The sequence below is a fragment of the Danio rerio genome, chromosome 22 (genome assembly GCF_052040795.2).
Source record: "Danio rerio strain M-AB ecotype USA chromosome 22, GRCz13ab, whole genome shotgun sequence".
Lineage (NCBI taxonomy): Eukaryota > Metazoa > Chordata > Actinopteri > Cypriniformes > Danionidae > Danio > Danio rerio.
The window spans coordinates 38,402,842-38,418,519 of NC_141042.1; the positions used below are offsets into that span (position 1 = coordinate 38,402,842).

Sequence of the window (15,678 nt, forward strand, 5' to 3'; positions counted from 1 at the left end):
CCATTTTTTTAAGCTTTTGAATTGCATTGTGGGAGATTGATCTTTTTTTGACAACTTTTTAACCTTGAAAAATAAAAAAAGTGAACATTTTTAATAGTTTAAAGTGATGTATTGTCTGTGCTGGTGTTGTATAATACAGTACAAAATCCTTGTCATCACATCTACCATCACATTTTCTGTTATTTAACAGACTTATTCCTCTTTATATTATTTCTTATACATTTTAATGTCAATAAAAGTCATTTTATTAAACTGTAGAATTGAATTTTCTTCATCAGAAGCCGACAGAGCAGAGATCATAATGTTATTTAACACAGTACTGCATTGATAACTAACTCCCAGTGTGCTGCAGTGATACACACATTAAACGTTCTGATTAATATAAAACTGAATGCGCTTTTAGCACCACTTAGCAGTTCCGTGTGAAAGTGTCTTGATGTGTAATGTTGTTTTGCACAAATATGCAACTAGAGGCACGTCTTTTTTTCTTTTTCCAGTGAGCCCAAGTTGTGTAATATAACAACAAAGACATTCAAGTACCTCAGGTTTCTTTATGGGGGCTTCTGTGGTTAGCACCTCGCTATGACTCAGTGTTAAACTCAGCGACACATTTACAGTATCAGCGTGAACTAGTTAACACTTACACGGCAAAAAAAAAAAACAATATTAAATTGTTCAGGATGCTTGATGAGAACAAGAGCTAGTCAGGCAGAAATGATAATTCTGTCATCATTTACTCGAGTTACTTTACTTGAGTTTCTGTTTCATAGTATTTTTAGTCCCTGCACTGTTAACGATTTTTGTAAATTACACAGTATTTAACTGTATTTTAATGTAGTTAATCCGCATACTACTGTATTTTTGGCATTGTGAAAATTACTTTATAAGTTTACAGTAAATATCTACAATGCTGGCATTGAAAATATTTGTAAATGACAATATTTAAACTGTAACAAACAGTATTTTACTGTAAGACTGTTATGCTGTATGTTACTGTATTTTTTGCATTGTGAAAATTACTGCATATTACAGAACAGATATGCAATACTGACATTGATTTTCATAGTATTTTTAGTTCCCACACTTGTCAATTTTTGTAAATTACACAGTATTTAACTGAATTTTACTGTACTTTTGCAGTATGTTACTGTATTTTTTGCATTGTAAAAGTTACTTTATAAGTTTACAGTAAATATCTACAATGCTGACATTGACTTTCATAGAATTTTAGTTCCTACACTATTGACTATATTTGTAAACGACACAATATTTAAACTGTAACAAACAGTATTTTACTGTAGGACTGTTATGTAGTATGTTACTGTATTTTTTGCATTGTGGAAATTACTGTGTTTATTTACAGTAAACATATGCAATACTGACATTAAATTTCATAGTATGTTTTAGTTCCTACACTATTAATGATTTTTGTAAACCACACAGTATTTAAACTGCAATAAGCTGTATTTTACTATAGGACAGTTATGCGGTATGTTACTGTATTTTCGCATTGTGAAAATCACTGTATATATTTACAGTAAAGATATGCAATCATGACAATGAATTTTATTGTATTTTTTAGTTCCAACACTGTTAATGATTTTTGTAAACTACACAGTATTTAAACTGTAATGAACTGTATTATTGTAGGACAGTTATGCAGCATTTTACTGTATCCTAAAGTTGCATTGTGAAAATTACTGTATACTTACAGTAAAGATCTACAATTCTAACATTGACTTTCATAGTATTTTAGTTCCTGCACGGTTAACGATTTTTGTAAATTACCCTGTATTTAACTGTATATTACTATAGGACAGTTATGCGGTCTGTTACTGTATTTTTTGCATTGTGAAAATCACTGTATGTATGTACAGTAAAGATATGCAATACGTTGACTTTCATAGTATATTTAGTTCCCACTCTGTTGTCGATTTTTGTAAATTGCACAGTATTTTACTGAATTTTACAGTAGTTATGCAGTATGTTGCTGTATTTTTTTGCATTGTAAATATTACTGTATATATTTACAGTAAATATATACACTATACTGACATTGAATTTCATAGTATTTCATAGGACAATTTTTAATTTTTGATAAATAACACAGTATTTAACTGTATTTTACTGTAGGACTGGTATGCAGTATGTTACTGTATTTTTGCATAAAAAATACTGTATATTTTACAGTAAATATACACAATACTGACATTGATTTTCATAGTATTTTTAGTTCCCACACTGTTGACGATTTTTAACTTTTGATAAATTACACAGTATTTAAGTTAATTTAACTGTAGTTATGCGGCACGTTACTGTATTTTTTGCTTTGTGAAAATTACAGTATATTTTATAGTAAAGATTTACAATACTGACATTGACTTTCATAGCATTTTTAGGTTCTACACTGTTAACGATTTTTGTAAATTGCACAATATTAATCTAATTAATCTTTTTTGCATGTTAAAATGACTGTATATTTTACAGTAAAGATGTGCAATACTGCAAAAAAAATAAATGATGCTGTAAATGTAAATACAATATTTGTGCTGTAATTGGTTTACAGTAAGTTACTGTAGATTCTACAGGAAATTGTTAACAGTGCACTATGATTGCTTTTTTCCCCAGCACTTTTCAGAATATCTTGTTTTTTAAAACTCACTTAGATTCACCAGTAAATGGTGAGAAAATCATCATTTTTGAGTAAACTATCCCTTTAAGAACGTTAATGAAACTCCCAAATTGTATATATATATATATATATATATATATATATATTAGGTTTCCATGAGTGCATTTCGAAACACACTAACTTTAGTGGACAAGGCGTTACAGGTTAATGGTTTTTCTGACTCTATGCTTTAACGGCAGGTACTTGCTGTTTATTTCTTATCCGCCCACAAGGCGTCTGTTTCTGCTGAGGGAAAATGATGGCTGCGTATTCCACTCCATCCTGCTCGTTTGATGTCGATTCGGCAGCTTTTCCTCTGTCATCTCTCTGAGGTCTGCTTTGAAAGTCTAATTCTCCGTACTCCACACAGTTGACAACCACAGGGCCGGATCTCCCACACTGCCCCTGCAAACGGTAATACAACACGTGTTTGATAGTGAGAATGTTACTGTAGATTCATTGTCTTCAATGTGTTCATTTAGAGTGAGCAGCTTGTTATTTGCTTTGGTACAATACAGTCTGTGTTGGTAAATTAGTTAGTAAACGTAATTAGATTACTTTTTCACTGAAAAAGTCAGGGATCCCTGCAGAAAAATCCAGCTTAAATCAGCATAGGCTGGTTTGCTGGTTTTAGCTGATTGATCAGACTGGTTTTAGAGGGGTTTTGGCCATTTCCAGACTGGTTTCCAGCCACTTCCAGCCTGGTCTTAGCTGGTCAGGCTGGAAACTGACCAGCTAAATCCAACTAAAACCAGCTTGACCAGCCTGGTTTAAGCTGGACATAGCTGGTTTTGCCTGGGTTCCCAGCCTGGCTAGGCTGGTCAAGCTGGTTTTAGCTGGTCATCTCCCAGCCTGACCAGCGCAGACCAGGCTGAAAATGGCTGGAAACCAGCCTGGAAATGGCCAAAACCCCTCTAAAACCAGCCTGGTCGACCAGCTAAAACCAAGCCTAGGTTGGTTTAAGCTGTTTTTTTCAGTAGGGATTACATTTTACTGATCATTTAATTACAGTTACTTGTAATGTGCTCGCCTTAAATATTGTACATACATTATAATTACAACAGTAAATTTGTTTTTTGTTAGTCACAAAAAAAAAAAAAACCTGGGATAGACGCTAGATTAAATTTCTGCCTCTACCCAAAAATTATGGTATATTGACATGAGTATCTGCAGCTGTATCCTTTCTAGACTTTATCCAATTCCAGTGGGGATTTCTTGATTTAGAACCACCATGGTCAACCCGAGCTGAAACAAAGCTTGTTTTCTTTCTTGTGCCAAACAGTCACATGCCAAGAAGAAGAACGGGATCTGAAAGATGTGGAAAGTGGCAGCTCTTCCTCTATTTGCATGCGTCTATATTTGAAATAATCAACTTGAGTGTGCATAAGATGTGATATGTGAATGCCCCATATGTCTTCTTTAAACAAAAATGACGTTGATTGCAACTTTTTGGTCTACTAAGCAAGGGTCCACTGTTCAACCGCTGTTCACTGTAAACCCAAACCATACTGTACCATATTGCTCAGTGGAAATGAGGTATTATTGAGTACAGTGGGTTAGTGAAGTAAAGAAGTCATGAACGTACTTGTTGTGTCGCTCTGTTGTTCTGAACTGCTGGGTTTTCTGCATCTGGGAAGCCATAAAGGTACAATTAGCATAGAGTTAGCGCTTATGTGCTAGTAACATATCAACGAACCAAGTACTTGATCTTATAATTGGCTGAAAAATTGTACCAGTGCTGATATTCAGCCATAGCACACTGCTACTCGTGTGATATTGCGTTTATACAACAATTCAACGGCACAATCTTGTACAAAAAAAAGAAAATCAAACACAGAAAGTCTAAAACCCTTTTGTATTAGGAACTACTTTCTTCCGCCATTCATTCACATCTGCAGCTGACGTCTGAACAACAGAAGCCGTTACTAATTCACCAACGTCACTTTAGAGCTAGTGTTTGAGTGATTCTCTATAGCATGATGTGAAGCGGCGCTTCTGGTGTGTGACCCCATTAAGGTGATGACAATACAGCAAATTTTGCTCACATTTTAAGATTATAAGGCTGAACATGGCATGAAATGCCATCCGCCTACAGAGATTTCTCACCAGACTGCTGTTGTGTTTGCGATAAGGAGGGACTAGGCTGAATCCAGCTTCTTATTCGCAGGTTCTTATTGACTATATCCGGTCCACCGCCAACTATTCCAGCATATGTCTTGTGCAGCGGATGTCCTTTCAGCCGCAACCCAGTACTGGGAAACACCCATACACTCTCACATTCATACATACATACAATACGGCCAATTTAGCTCACCCAATTCACCTGTAGCCCATGTGTTTGGACTGTGGGGGAAACAGGAGAACCCAGAGATAACCCACACAAACACGGGGAGAACATATAGAAATGTCAACTGACCCAGCCGGGACTCAAACCAGCGATCTTCTTGCTTTGAGGCGACAGTGCTAACCACTGAGCCATCATGTCACCCTAGACTTTTTTAGAATGTAGTTGTTTGGATTGCAACTATGCTGTTTACTCATAATAAAAGTGCCTGATTTAAATATTTATGATTTCAGAGATTCTTCAGCCTGTCTGAGCAGACCAAAGAAAGTGACAGTTGACATTCCGTCACAAGATGGCGACAGAGACCACATAGTAAGTCCTTAGAGGGAGGAAAACTTGTCATTGCAAGTTTCAAACTACAGCTGATCAAATCATTATAAATCAGGTAAGTGACTTTCTAAGTCGATCTCTCTCTTTTGTATTTTGTAGTGCTGTATTTATACCATAGAAACTGCTAGTGTTTGATTTGGCTTTTTCTGGGTTAATTATTGTGATCTCCCGATTGCAATAGAGAAATACTAAGAATTCTCTGTAGACTGATGGCATGTCATGCCGTTCAGCCTTATAATCTTAAAATGTGAGCAAAGTCAGCCGTTTTGTCATCACTTTAGACATTACGCTAGAAAATCATTCAAACACTAGCTCTAAAGTGACGTTGGTGAGCTGGCAACAGTTTCTGCTGTTCTGACGTCAGCTGCAGATATGAATGAATGGTGAGAGAAGATTTTTGTCTATGCCATGAATGGTGAGAGAAGGTTTTGAGACACTCTGTGTTTGATTTCTTTTTTTATATACATTATTATTATATATATAAAATTTAGATGACGTGATGGCGCCGTAGGTAGTGCTGTTGCCTCACAGCAAGAAGGTCACTAGTTCGAGCCTCAGCTGGGTCAGTTGGTGTTTCTGTGTGGAGTTTGCATGTTTTCCATGGTTTCCAAAGAAATGCAGTATAGTTTACTTCGGTAGGCTAAATTGTACGTAGTTTATGAGTGTGTATGGATGTTTTCCAGTGATGGGTTGCAGCTGCAAGGCCATCCGCTGCGTAAAACATATGCTGGATAAGTTGGCGGATCATTCCGCTGTGGTGACCCCAGATTAATAAAGGGACTAAGCCGAAAAGAAAATGAATGAATGAATGAATGAATGAAGACATAATTTAAATATCTACGCATTTATGCAAAAAATTAATAGTAGTTTTGTTTCTATGTGTGAATATTACATATGCAAATTAAATAAATAAAAGTCAAACACATGTATTGTCTAAACAGTTTTTTTTGGATGTGAATTTAGATGTTAGTGCCCAGCACTTAATAATAATAATAATAATAGTAATAATGTTATAAAAAATGTACAAACGTTTAATCTTTAATACCTATTAATAAAACCAACAGATATGTATATATATATATATATATATATATATATATATATATATATATATATATATATATACACACACACACACACACACACACATACATACATACATATATATATATATATATATATATATATATATATATATATATATATATATATATGTATATATATATATATATATATATATATATATATATTTATATATATGTATATGTATATATATATATATATATATATATATATATATATATATATATAAATATATATATATATATATACATATATATATATATATATGTAAATGTATGTATGTAAATGTATATATATATATATATATATATATATATATATATATATATATATATATATATATATATTATCTGCTTTCCCTGCTTTAGGACGATAACACAGTAAAAAGGAAACTACTTTACTGGATGAATACATTTCTAAACCTGTAAATAAATAAATGCAAATTTGATCAATTAAGTCATTCTACAAGATATAACCTAAACCTTTATAACACACCTTTAAATAACACAACACACTTCACTAACTTTAACAAATTGTTTGATATCCTAAATCGCACAAACACTCAAATACAACAGAAGCATATAATACAAATAAATGCAATAAAAAGCTTAAATAAAATGGCACAAACAGCATGCATTTACCTTGTTTCCTTGGATAGCTCCTATAAAACCAGCACAGTATTCCGACAAAGAGAGATATGATTATTATCACCGATGCAGTGAAGAAAACGATGAACGACTTTTGTTGCAGCGTCTCTGGTTTTTGACTTGTCAATGTGCTTTCATGCACTGATGTGGGTACAGTCTCTGAAAAAAAAGAAACATGCATTGGCAACTGTGTGTTCATTGTCATTCATTTTCCTTCAGCTTAGTCTCTTATTTAATAGGGGTCACCACATGGGAATGAACCGCCAACAATTCCGGCATATGTTTTATGCAGCGGATGCCCTTTCAGCAGCAAAACAGTACTGGGAAACACCTTTACACTCTTATTCACACACTATGTGTAGCTTATTTATAAACTAATTTCAAGAGGATCTCATGCTTATGATTGCTAGCGCCTGGCCCCGCATTATCTAATTTATCATTCACCCATCAGATGATTCCTAAGCCACTATAAATATCCTAGATTTCATATCACAGCCATCTTCGTTTTGAAGAATCCCCCCTTCCACCCCTACTCCTCCTCATTTCCTAGATAGGTGACATGGTGGCCCAGTGGTTAACACTGTTGCATCACAGCAAGAACGTCTTTGGTTCTGGTCATTACCAAACCAGCCGACGTTTCTATGCAGAGTTTGCACGTTCTCCTCATGTGCTCATGTGGGGTTCCCCGGTTTCCTCCCACTCTCCAAAAACATGCAACTTAAGTTAATTGACTAACCCAAATCAGCACCATAGACATGCTCCTAGTAAGTAGTAAGAGCAATCCCTATCTGTTCATTAGCTACTACAGCAGGGGAGTTCTCCAGATCTACCTGAGCTCAAACTCCCCTCTCGCCTTGCAAACGGGAGGGAGCCCCGGGCTGGAGGATCATATGAGCTCAGATTTCTTTCCCGGGACAGCATGCCAAACAAGCTTTATAATCAATCATCAGCTAAGTGTGAACTCTTGAAGGCCAATTTAGTTAGTCAATTCACTTATACAGTAGCACGTGTTTGGACTGTGGGGGAAACCGGAGAAGTTCACTATAGTTCACTAGAAATTCACTAATGAAAACAATAAAAGTTTACACACCTGTAGTTGTACGGGGTAATGTGACGATGATGGATACTTTATTGCTCTCAATCAGAGGTTTTTCGGCATTGCAGGTTGTAGTGCGCATTGCTACATGATATTCTCCTCCGTGCTCCATTGTGAGGTTCGTGATGTGTAGTGTGACCGTGCTGTTTTCCACATCACCGAAGACAAAGTTTGTGGAGCAGAAAGGTTCAGTTTGTTTGCAGGTTTCTTTCTTGTGGCCATTCTTGTGCAGGATTAATTTGCTGTGCCCGCTGTTAATATCACAACCCTGAAACGTGAATCGAACAGTGATGTTTTCTCCCAATGTACCATTCAATGAATCCACTGAAATAAAAAATAAAACACACACACACACACACACAATTGGTCACTTCAATAGAAAGCCCACATATCTGACAATCATTGTATGTGAGAACATAAAACATAGAACACAATTGAAATGCAAGCGTGGACCTCAAAGGTCCCGAGAAGTGCTTTGAAGTGTGCATTTTTTAATATATTCTCTAAATTAACAATACACTCATCGGCCACTTTATTAGGTACACCTTTCCAAGTTATCTTAACGCAAATTTCTGATCAGCCAATCACATGGCAGTGACTCAATGCATTTAGGCATGTAGACATGATCAAGACGATCTGCTGCAGTTCAAACTGAGGGAATAAAGGTGATTTAAGTGACTTCGAACGTGGTTCTTGGTTCTTCCAACATGGTTGTTGATCTGAGTATTTCAGAAACTGCTGATCTACTGGGATTTTCACGCACAACCATCTCTAGGGTTTACAGAGAAGGGTCCGACAAAGAGAAAATATCCTGTGAGCGGCAGTTCTGTGGGCGCAAATGCCTTGTTGATGCCGGAGGTCAGAGGAGAATGGCCAGACTGGTTTTAGCTGATAGAAAGGCAGCAGTAACTCAAATAAGCACTCGTTACAACCGAGGTCTGCAGAAGAGCATCTCTGAACACTCAACACCTCCAACCATGAGGCGGATAGGTTACAGCAGCAGAAGAGCACACCGGGTGCCGCTCCTGTCAGCTAAGAACAGGAAACTGAGGCTACAATTCACACAGACTCACCAAAACTGGACAATAGAAGATTGGAGAAACGTTGCCTGGTCTGATGAGTTTCCATTTCTGCGGCCACATTCAGATGGTCGGGTCAGAATTTGACATAAACAACATGAAAGCATGGATCCATCCTGCCTTGTATCAACGGTTTAGGCTGGTGGTGTTGGTGTAATGATGTGGGGCATCATTTCTTGGCACACTTTGGGTCCATTAGTACCAATTGAGCAACGTGCTATCGCCACAGCCTACCTGAGTATTGTTGCTGAACATGTTGATCCCTTTATGACCACAGTGTACCCATCTTCTGATGGCTACTTCCAGCAGTATAACACACCATGTCATAAAGAGCGTATCATCTCAGATTGGTTTCTTGAACATGACAAGGAGTATTCAACTGTACTCAAATGGCCTCCACAGTCACCAGATCTCAATCCAATAGAGCACCTTTGGGATGTGGTAGAACGGTAGATTCTAATCATGGATGTGCAGCTGACAAATCTGAAACAACTGTGTGATGCTATCATGTCAATATGGAGCAAAATCTCTGAGGAATATTTTCAGCACCTTGTTGAATCTACGCCATGAAGGATTAAGTCAATTCAGATTCTTTTGTAATAACAGTAGGTGTGAATGGCCTGGGAGGTATTTGGCACTCTCCAAAAATGTATATAGGTCTACATTTTCAGAATGAGCCTGGTTCGCAATTTTTGTTACGGTTATTTTTCGATTTGCGCCCACAATACATAGTAATCTTCAATGAATCTTTAATGTTTGGATAGTCAGTCCTTCTGCTGACGTCAACCTGAAGGTTTCTGTAGCAACTGAATATTAATACACTCCTTTACTATTAAGTTTGTGCAAAAAAAAAAGAAATCTTCGCCCCTACTCAATATTCCATTCCAGTTCACGCAGACTTTAAAATTCAGATTTAAGCCTGCAAAGCAGTACATGGGTTCACTCCAGATTACAATTGTGATCTAGTGAGACTCTTTCTACTCCCTTTGGTTCTCTTCGTCCTGCTGCTAGTGTCATCTTCCATCAGCCGTGTGATAAATTAAAAACCATGGGAGGGTTTCTTTTGCGCTTCTTATAAAAACTCTCCTTTACCTGCTTTCGTTAGGACTTTTGCATATTCTCCCCGTGTTGGCGTGGGTTTCCTCCGGGTGCTCCGGTTTCCCCCACAGTCCAAACACATGCGCTATAGGGGAATATATTTAGGTAAATATATCACTGTGGTTACCCCTGATAAATAAGGGACTAAGCTGAAGGAAAATAAATGAACGAATGAATGAATGAATGCCTGAAACTTCTCTTAGGGTGCTTTTACACCTGTGAATCGATTCAGTTGTTCTGAAACAGAGATTACAATTGTTACATTGTTGCTCTTTGCTCTTGGAGCGGTTCGCTTTCACACTGCAAAGTTTCTAATCGGACCAAAAGAGCTAAAACAAGTCACGTGCGAGTAAACTTTCCACACATTGGTCAGAGTGTCAGGGTTTATTTTGCAGCGTCCCGCTCAGCTGTCAGGAGAGGTGGTGGTTTGGTAGTGATTAACAGGGTGCGCGCACGACGTGTCTGAGGAGAGATGCGGTGGGGAGGGGTGAGAAGGGTGCGCGACGATGCCTATTTGAGGACTGGGAGGGAGACGCGAGATTACCGGGACATTATCACTGGTGGGTCAACTTCCCGCCCTACTCATAATTCTCTCTTCATATAGCCGTAAGCCTATTACATATCCATAAAACACTGTGATATAACCGCGCTCGGATCGTATCGCTTTCTCACTGCAATCGAACCGCTCCAGGGTTCGTTTCAATCGAGCCGAGACCACCTCATTCAAGTGGTCTCGGAGCGATTATTTTGGCGCGGAACAGAGCGCGATTGCCCTGTTCACACATGCCAAACGAACCGCGCTAACTGGGCAAACGAGATACGTTCCGAAACAAAAGTGTAGGTGTGAAAGCACCCTAACACTGATTCTTGTGTAAATCATAGTAAAAATGTAGGATAGTCAATTAATGTTCAATTATTCAAAAGTCTTTGCAATTTCTTGTTTCGAATCGTAAAAACTCAATATTTACTGTTTTGTAGAATTGTACAAAACTGTTCGTACATTTAAATTGCAAGTAAAACTGATTTAATAGATATTTTTTAATCAGAAATACTTTTATCTTATAATAATGTCTTCAAAAGATAGTTTAGCAGTCTAACTAGCTGTTTAATGATAGTTTTTCATTGTGACAACTGAATCAATACTTTATTCATTTTTTTTTCAATTAAAGTGACTTGCTTTAAGGGTTTGTGTTTAAAAAAAATAATAAAACCTGAAAATTCGCTAACAAACGTGACAATCATATTATCCCTCAAACTCCTACATTGTAGTAAAAACTGAAATCTACATCAACCACAGTTTTGACATTTCTTTTTGGAGTTAAATCCTCCTGCTCAGTTTTATCTTGTGATCAACATGACAGTGCTGCACTGAGCGACAGGTTTGAAACTCTTGTGAAGGTGAGAGCTGTTGTTTTGCACATCTCTGTTTTGTCACATTTTCCATGAGTCAAAGGAAAATTCTCAGTACTTCAATTGTCTCTTTTCTCTAAAAATTAGATTTAGTTTTGACGAGTGAGTGACTCTTAAAAGCTCATGAAGCTACTGCATCAGATTTATGATTTGTTTCATAGTATTAGACTGAAAGACAATTTATTTAGAGTTTTATAAATCATGTTGATGAAAGTCATTTATTGCTCAGAAAAGAATCAAATTAAACAACACACATTTCAAACTTAACACACACAATTTAAACTCTACACACAAATTCCAAAGTCAACACACAAATTCCAAACTCAACACACACATTTTAAACTCAACACACACAATTTAAACTCAACACACACATTCCAATCTCAATACACACATTCTTAAATTAACACACATCTTAAACTCAACGCACACATTCTAAACACATTGTAAACTCAACACACAGATTCTAAACTCAACACACAATCTAAACACACATTCTAAACTCAACACACACACTAAACACACATTCTTAACAACACACACAGTGTAAACTCAACACACAATCTAAAATCAACACACACACAATCTAAACACACATTCTAAACTCAAAACACACACTAAACACACATTCTAAACTTAACACACACAATCTAAACACACATTCTAAACTCAACACACAATCTAAACACACATTCTAAACTCAACACACACATTCTAAACTCAACACACAATCAAAACACACATTCTAAACTCAACACACAATCTAAACACACATTCTAAACTCAACACACACATTCTAAACTCAACACACACATTCTAAACTCAACATACACATTCTAAACTCAACACACAATCTAAACACACATTCTAAACTCAACATACAATCTAAACACACATTCTAAACTCAACACACACATTCTAAACTCAACATACACATTCTAAACTCAACACACAATCTAAACACACATTCTAAACTCAACATACACATTCTAAACTCAACACACAATCTAAACACACATTCTAAACTCAACACACACATTCCAATATCAACACACAATCTAAACACACATTCTAAACTCAACACACAATCTAAACACACATTCTAAACTCAACACACACATTCCAATATCAACACACAATCTAAACACACATTCTAAACTCAACACACAATCTAAACACACATTTTAAACTCAACACACAATCTAAACACACATTCTAAACTTAACACACACATTCTAAACTCAACACACAATCTAAACACACATTCTAAACTCAACACACAATCTAAACACACATTCTAAACTTAACACACACATTCTAAACTCAACACACAATCTAAACACACAATCTAAACACCGTTTTAAACTCAACACATAATCTAAACACACATTGTAAACTCAACACACACATTCCAAACTCAACACACAATCTAAACTCACACACATTCTAAACACACTTTCTAAACTCAACACACAATCTAAACACACAGATTCTAAACTCAACACACAATCTAAACACACAATCTAAACACCGTTTTAAACTCAACACACAATCTAAACACACATTGTAAACTCAACACACACATTCCAAACTCAACACACAATCTAAACTCACACACATTCTAAACACACTTTCTAAACTCAACACACAATCTAAACACACAGATTCTAAACTCAACACACAATCTAAACACACATTCTAAACTCAACACACAATCTAAACACACATTCTAAACTCAACACACAATCTAAACACACTTTCTAAACTCAACAACACACAATCTAAACACACATTTTAAATTAAACACACAAACTAAACACACATTGTAAACTCAACACACACATTCCAAACTCAACACACAATCTAAACTCAACACACAGTCTAAACACACATTCTAAACTCAACACACACATTCTAAACTCAACACAATCTAAACACACATTTTAAACTCAACACAATCTAAACACACATTGTTAACTCAACACACACATTCTAAATTCAACACACAATCTAAACACACTTTCTAAACTCAACACACAATCTAAACACACATTCTAAACTCAACACACACACACACACACATTCTAAATTCAACACACAATCTAAACACACATTCTAAACTCAACACACATTCTAAAATCAACACAATCTAAACTCGCACATTCCTAAATTAACACACATTCTCAACCCCTAACACAACGCTAGGAAGAACGTTTTAAATTTGAAGTGCCTCAAAGCTTGTAAACCCCATATTTACCTCTGACTCATTTTACCAAACGTTCAAAAACACACAAAATTTGACACTCAATTGTTTTTACCAGCATGTGTGTTCACATTTCTACATGTTGGGCAAAATTCAGCAGTAAAAAAGTCATACAGCTCAACAGGAGAAGCCAAACCCAATAAATACAATACAATCATGTCTTTGTTTACGTACCGTTATGAACCAAGATGAGCATGAATGAAAAAAGTAAGAGTTTCTTGAGGTCACGCTTCATCCTGCAGACCAAACAGAGCAAGTGAGCGCAGGCAGGCCGCCACCGGAGATGCAGACGTCTTCCCGTTTCTGCTGATTTATGCTTTTGCACTGACATGTTTATCAGAAAACCTTCATCTGTCAGTGGGAGGTACAGACAGGAACTCAAAGTCATCGCATTCACTCAGTGGAGGTACATTTCTTTTCCTTTTGTTCACTTTCATTTCTCTCTCTTTTTTTTTTCCCTTCCCTTTATTGCAATTTTAGAACACAGAACATACAAGGGCAATAACAACATTATATTAACATCCAATCAAGTACAATATAAGAAAAAGAAGAAAAAAGAAAAAGAAAAAACAACAATAACAATTATTCAAAAAGCTAAATTTAAGGCTTTAAAAATTATTAACAGTTCTTTTTGCTTTGGTATTTTTTGTTTCTTATATCGTGCATAGGTAATGACTTATTTCTATTTTAAAGTGAGTAAAATTAGGATTTTTCACAGCCCATTTACATTTATGGATAAAAATTTGCCAATTTTGAAGTCAACTGTATTCTCAAAAAAAAATAAAACATCTTTTTCTTTGAATCCCAATGCAATATTCGTATTCTGCTTAACAAAAAAGAAAAGATCACACCAAAACAATTGTGTATAAATACAATCATAAAATAAATGAACAATACTCTCTTCTTTATCATTACAGAAAGTACATTTTAAATCAATATCTTTACAAAATCTTGCAATTACCTGTTTTACAGGGCTTTCATTTCTCTACAAACCAAAAAACTAAGCAGACTGATTAAGAAACAGCATCTGAAGAGTCGTTGTAATTATATATATACACAGTATAATGTTATATATATATTCAGTCATACCCAAAATTATTCATACCCCTGGCATAATCTGTCTAAAAGTACCATTTATTCAACCAGCAATTATTATTGTTTGACTGGAAATGACACATTCTTCTCTCAAAATATACTAAGATGATGTACAAGCGACTTCATTGTGTTTATTTACCTTTGAACAAAAAGTGGCATGTCCAAAATTATTCACACCCTTCTCAATAATCAATATAAAGCCTGTAAAGCAATCAAACCGCTTCTTATGTTGGCTGACTAGCTTTTTGCATGTCTCCACTAATATTTTTGCCCATTCTTCATTAGCAATAAGCTCCAACTCTGCCATCACACCTATCTTTAGCTCCCTCCAAAAATTCTTAATTGGGTTTAAGTCAGGATTCTGGCTGAGCCACAGCGAAAACACCTAATAAGGTAAAGTTGGTTTTATATTTGTGTATTCAGTAGGGATGTTCAGATTTGATCACGTGATTGGAAATCAGGCCTGATCACGCAGTTTCAAACTCGATCGGAATTGGACGTCACCTCCCGATAAGGACTGGAATATGTATATATCAGCCTGATCTCACAAGGAAACGTAAGT

General features: G+C 35.9%; 1 protein-coding gene across 1 annotated transcript; it reads right to left on the reverse strand.

Moving 5' to 3' along the window:
* Positions 1–2,096: 2,096 nt before the first annotated feature.
* LOC137488975 (uncharacterized) lies at positions 2,097–14,271 on the reverse strand. The gene is made up of 5 exons (XM_087304782.1): positions 14,196–14,271; positions 8,166–8,495; positions 7,070–7,234; positions 4,257–4,300; positions 2,097–3,076 (listed from the first exon to the last, which is right to left on the reverse strand). The coding sequence occupies exons 1-5, from the start codon at positions 14,254–14,256 to the stop codon at positions 2,855–2,857; spliced, it is 822 nt and encodes a 273-aa protein (XP_087160908.1). The 5' UTR covers positions 14,257–14,271; the 3' UTR covers positions 2,097–2,854.
* Between the last annotated feature and the right edge of the window lie 1,407 nt (positions 14,272–15,678).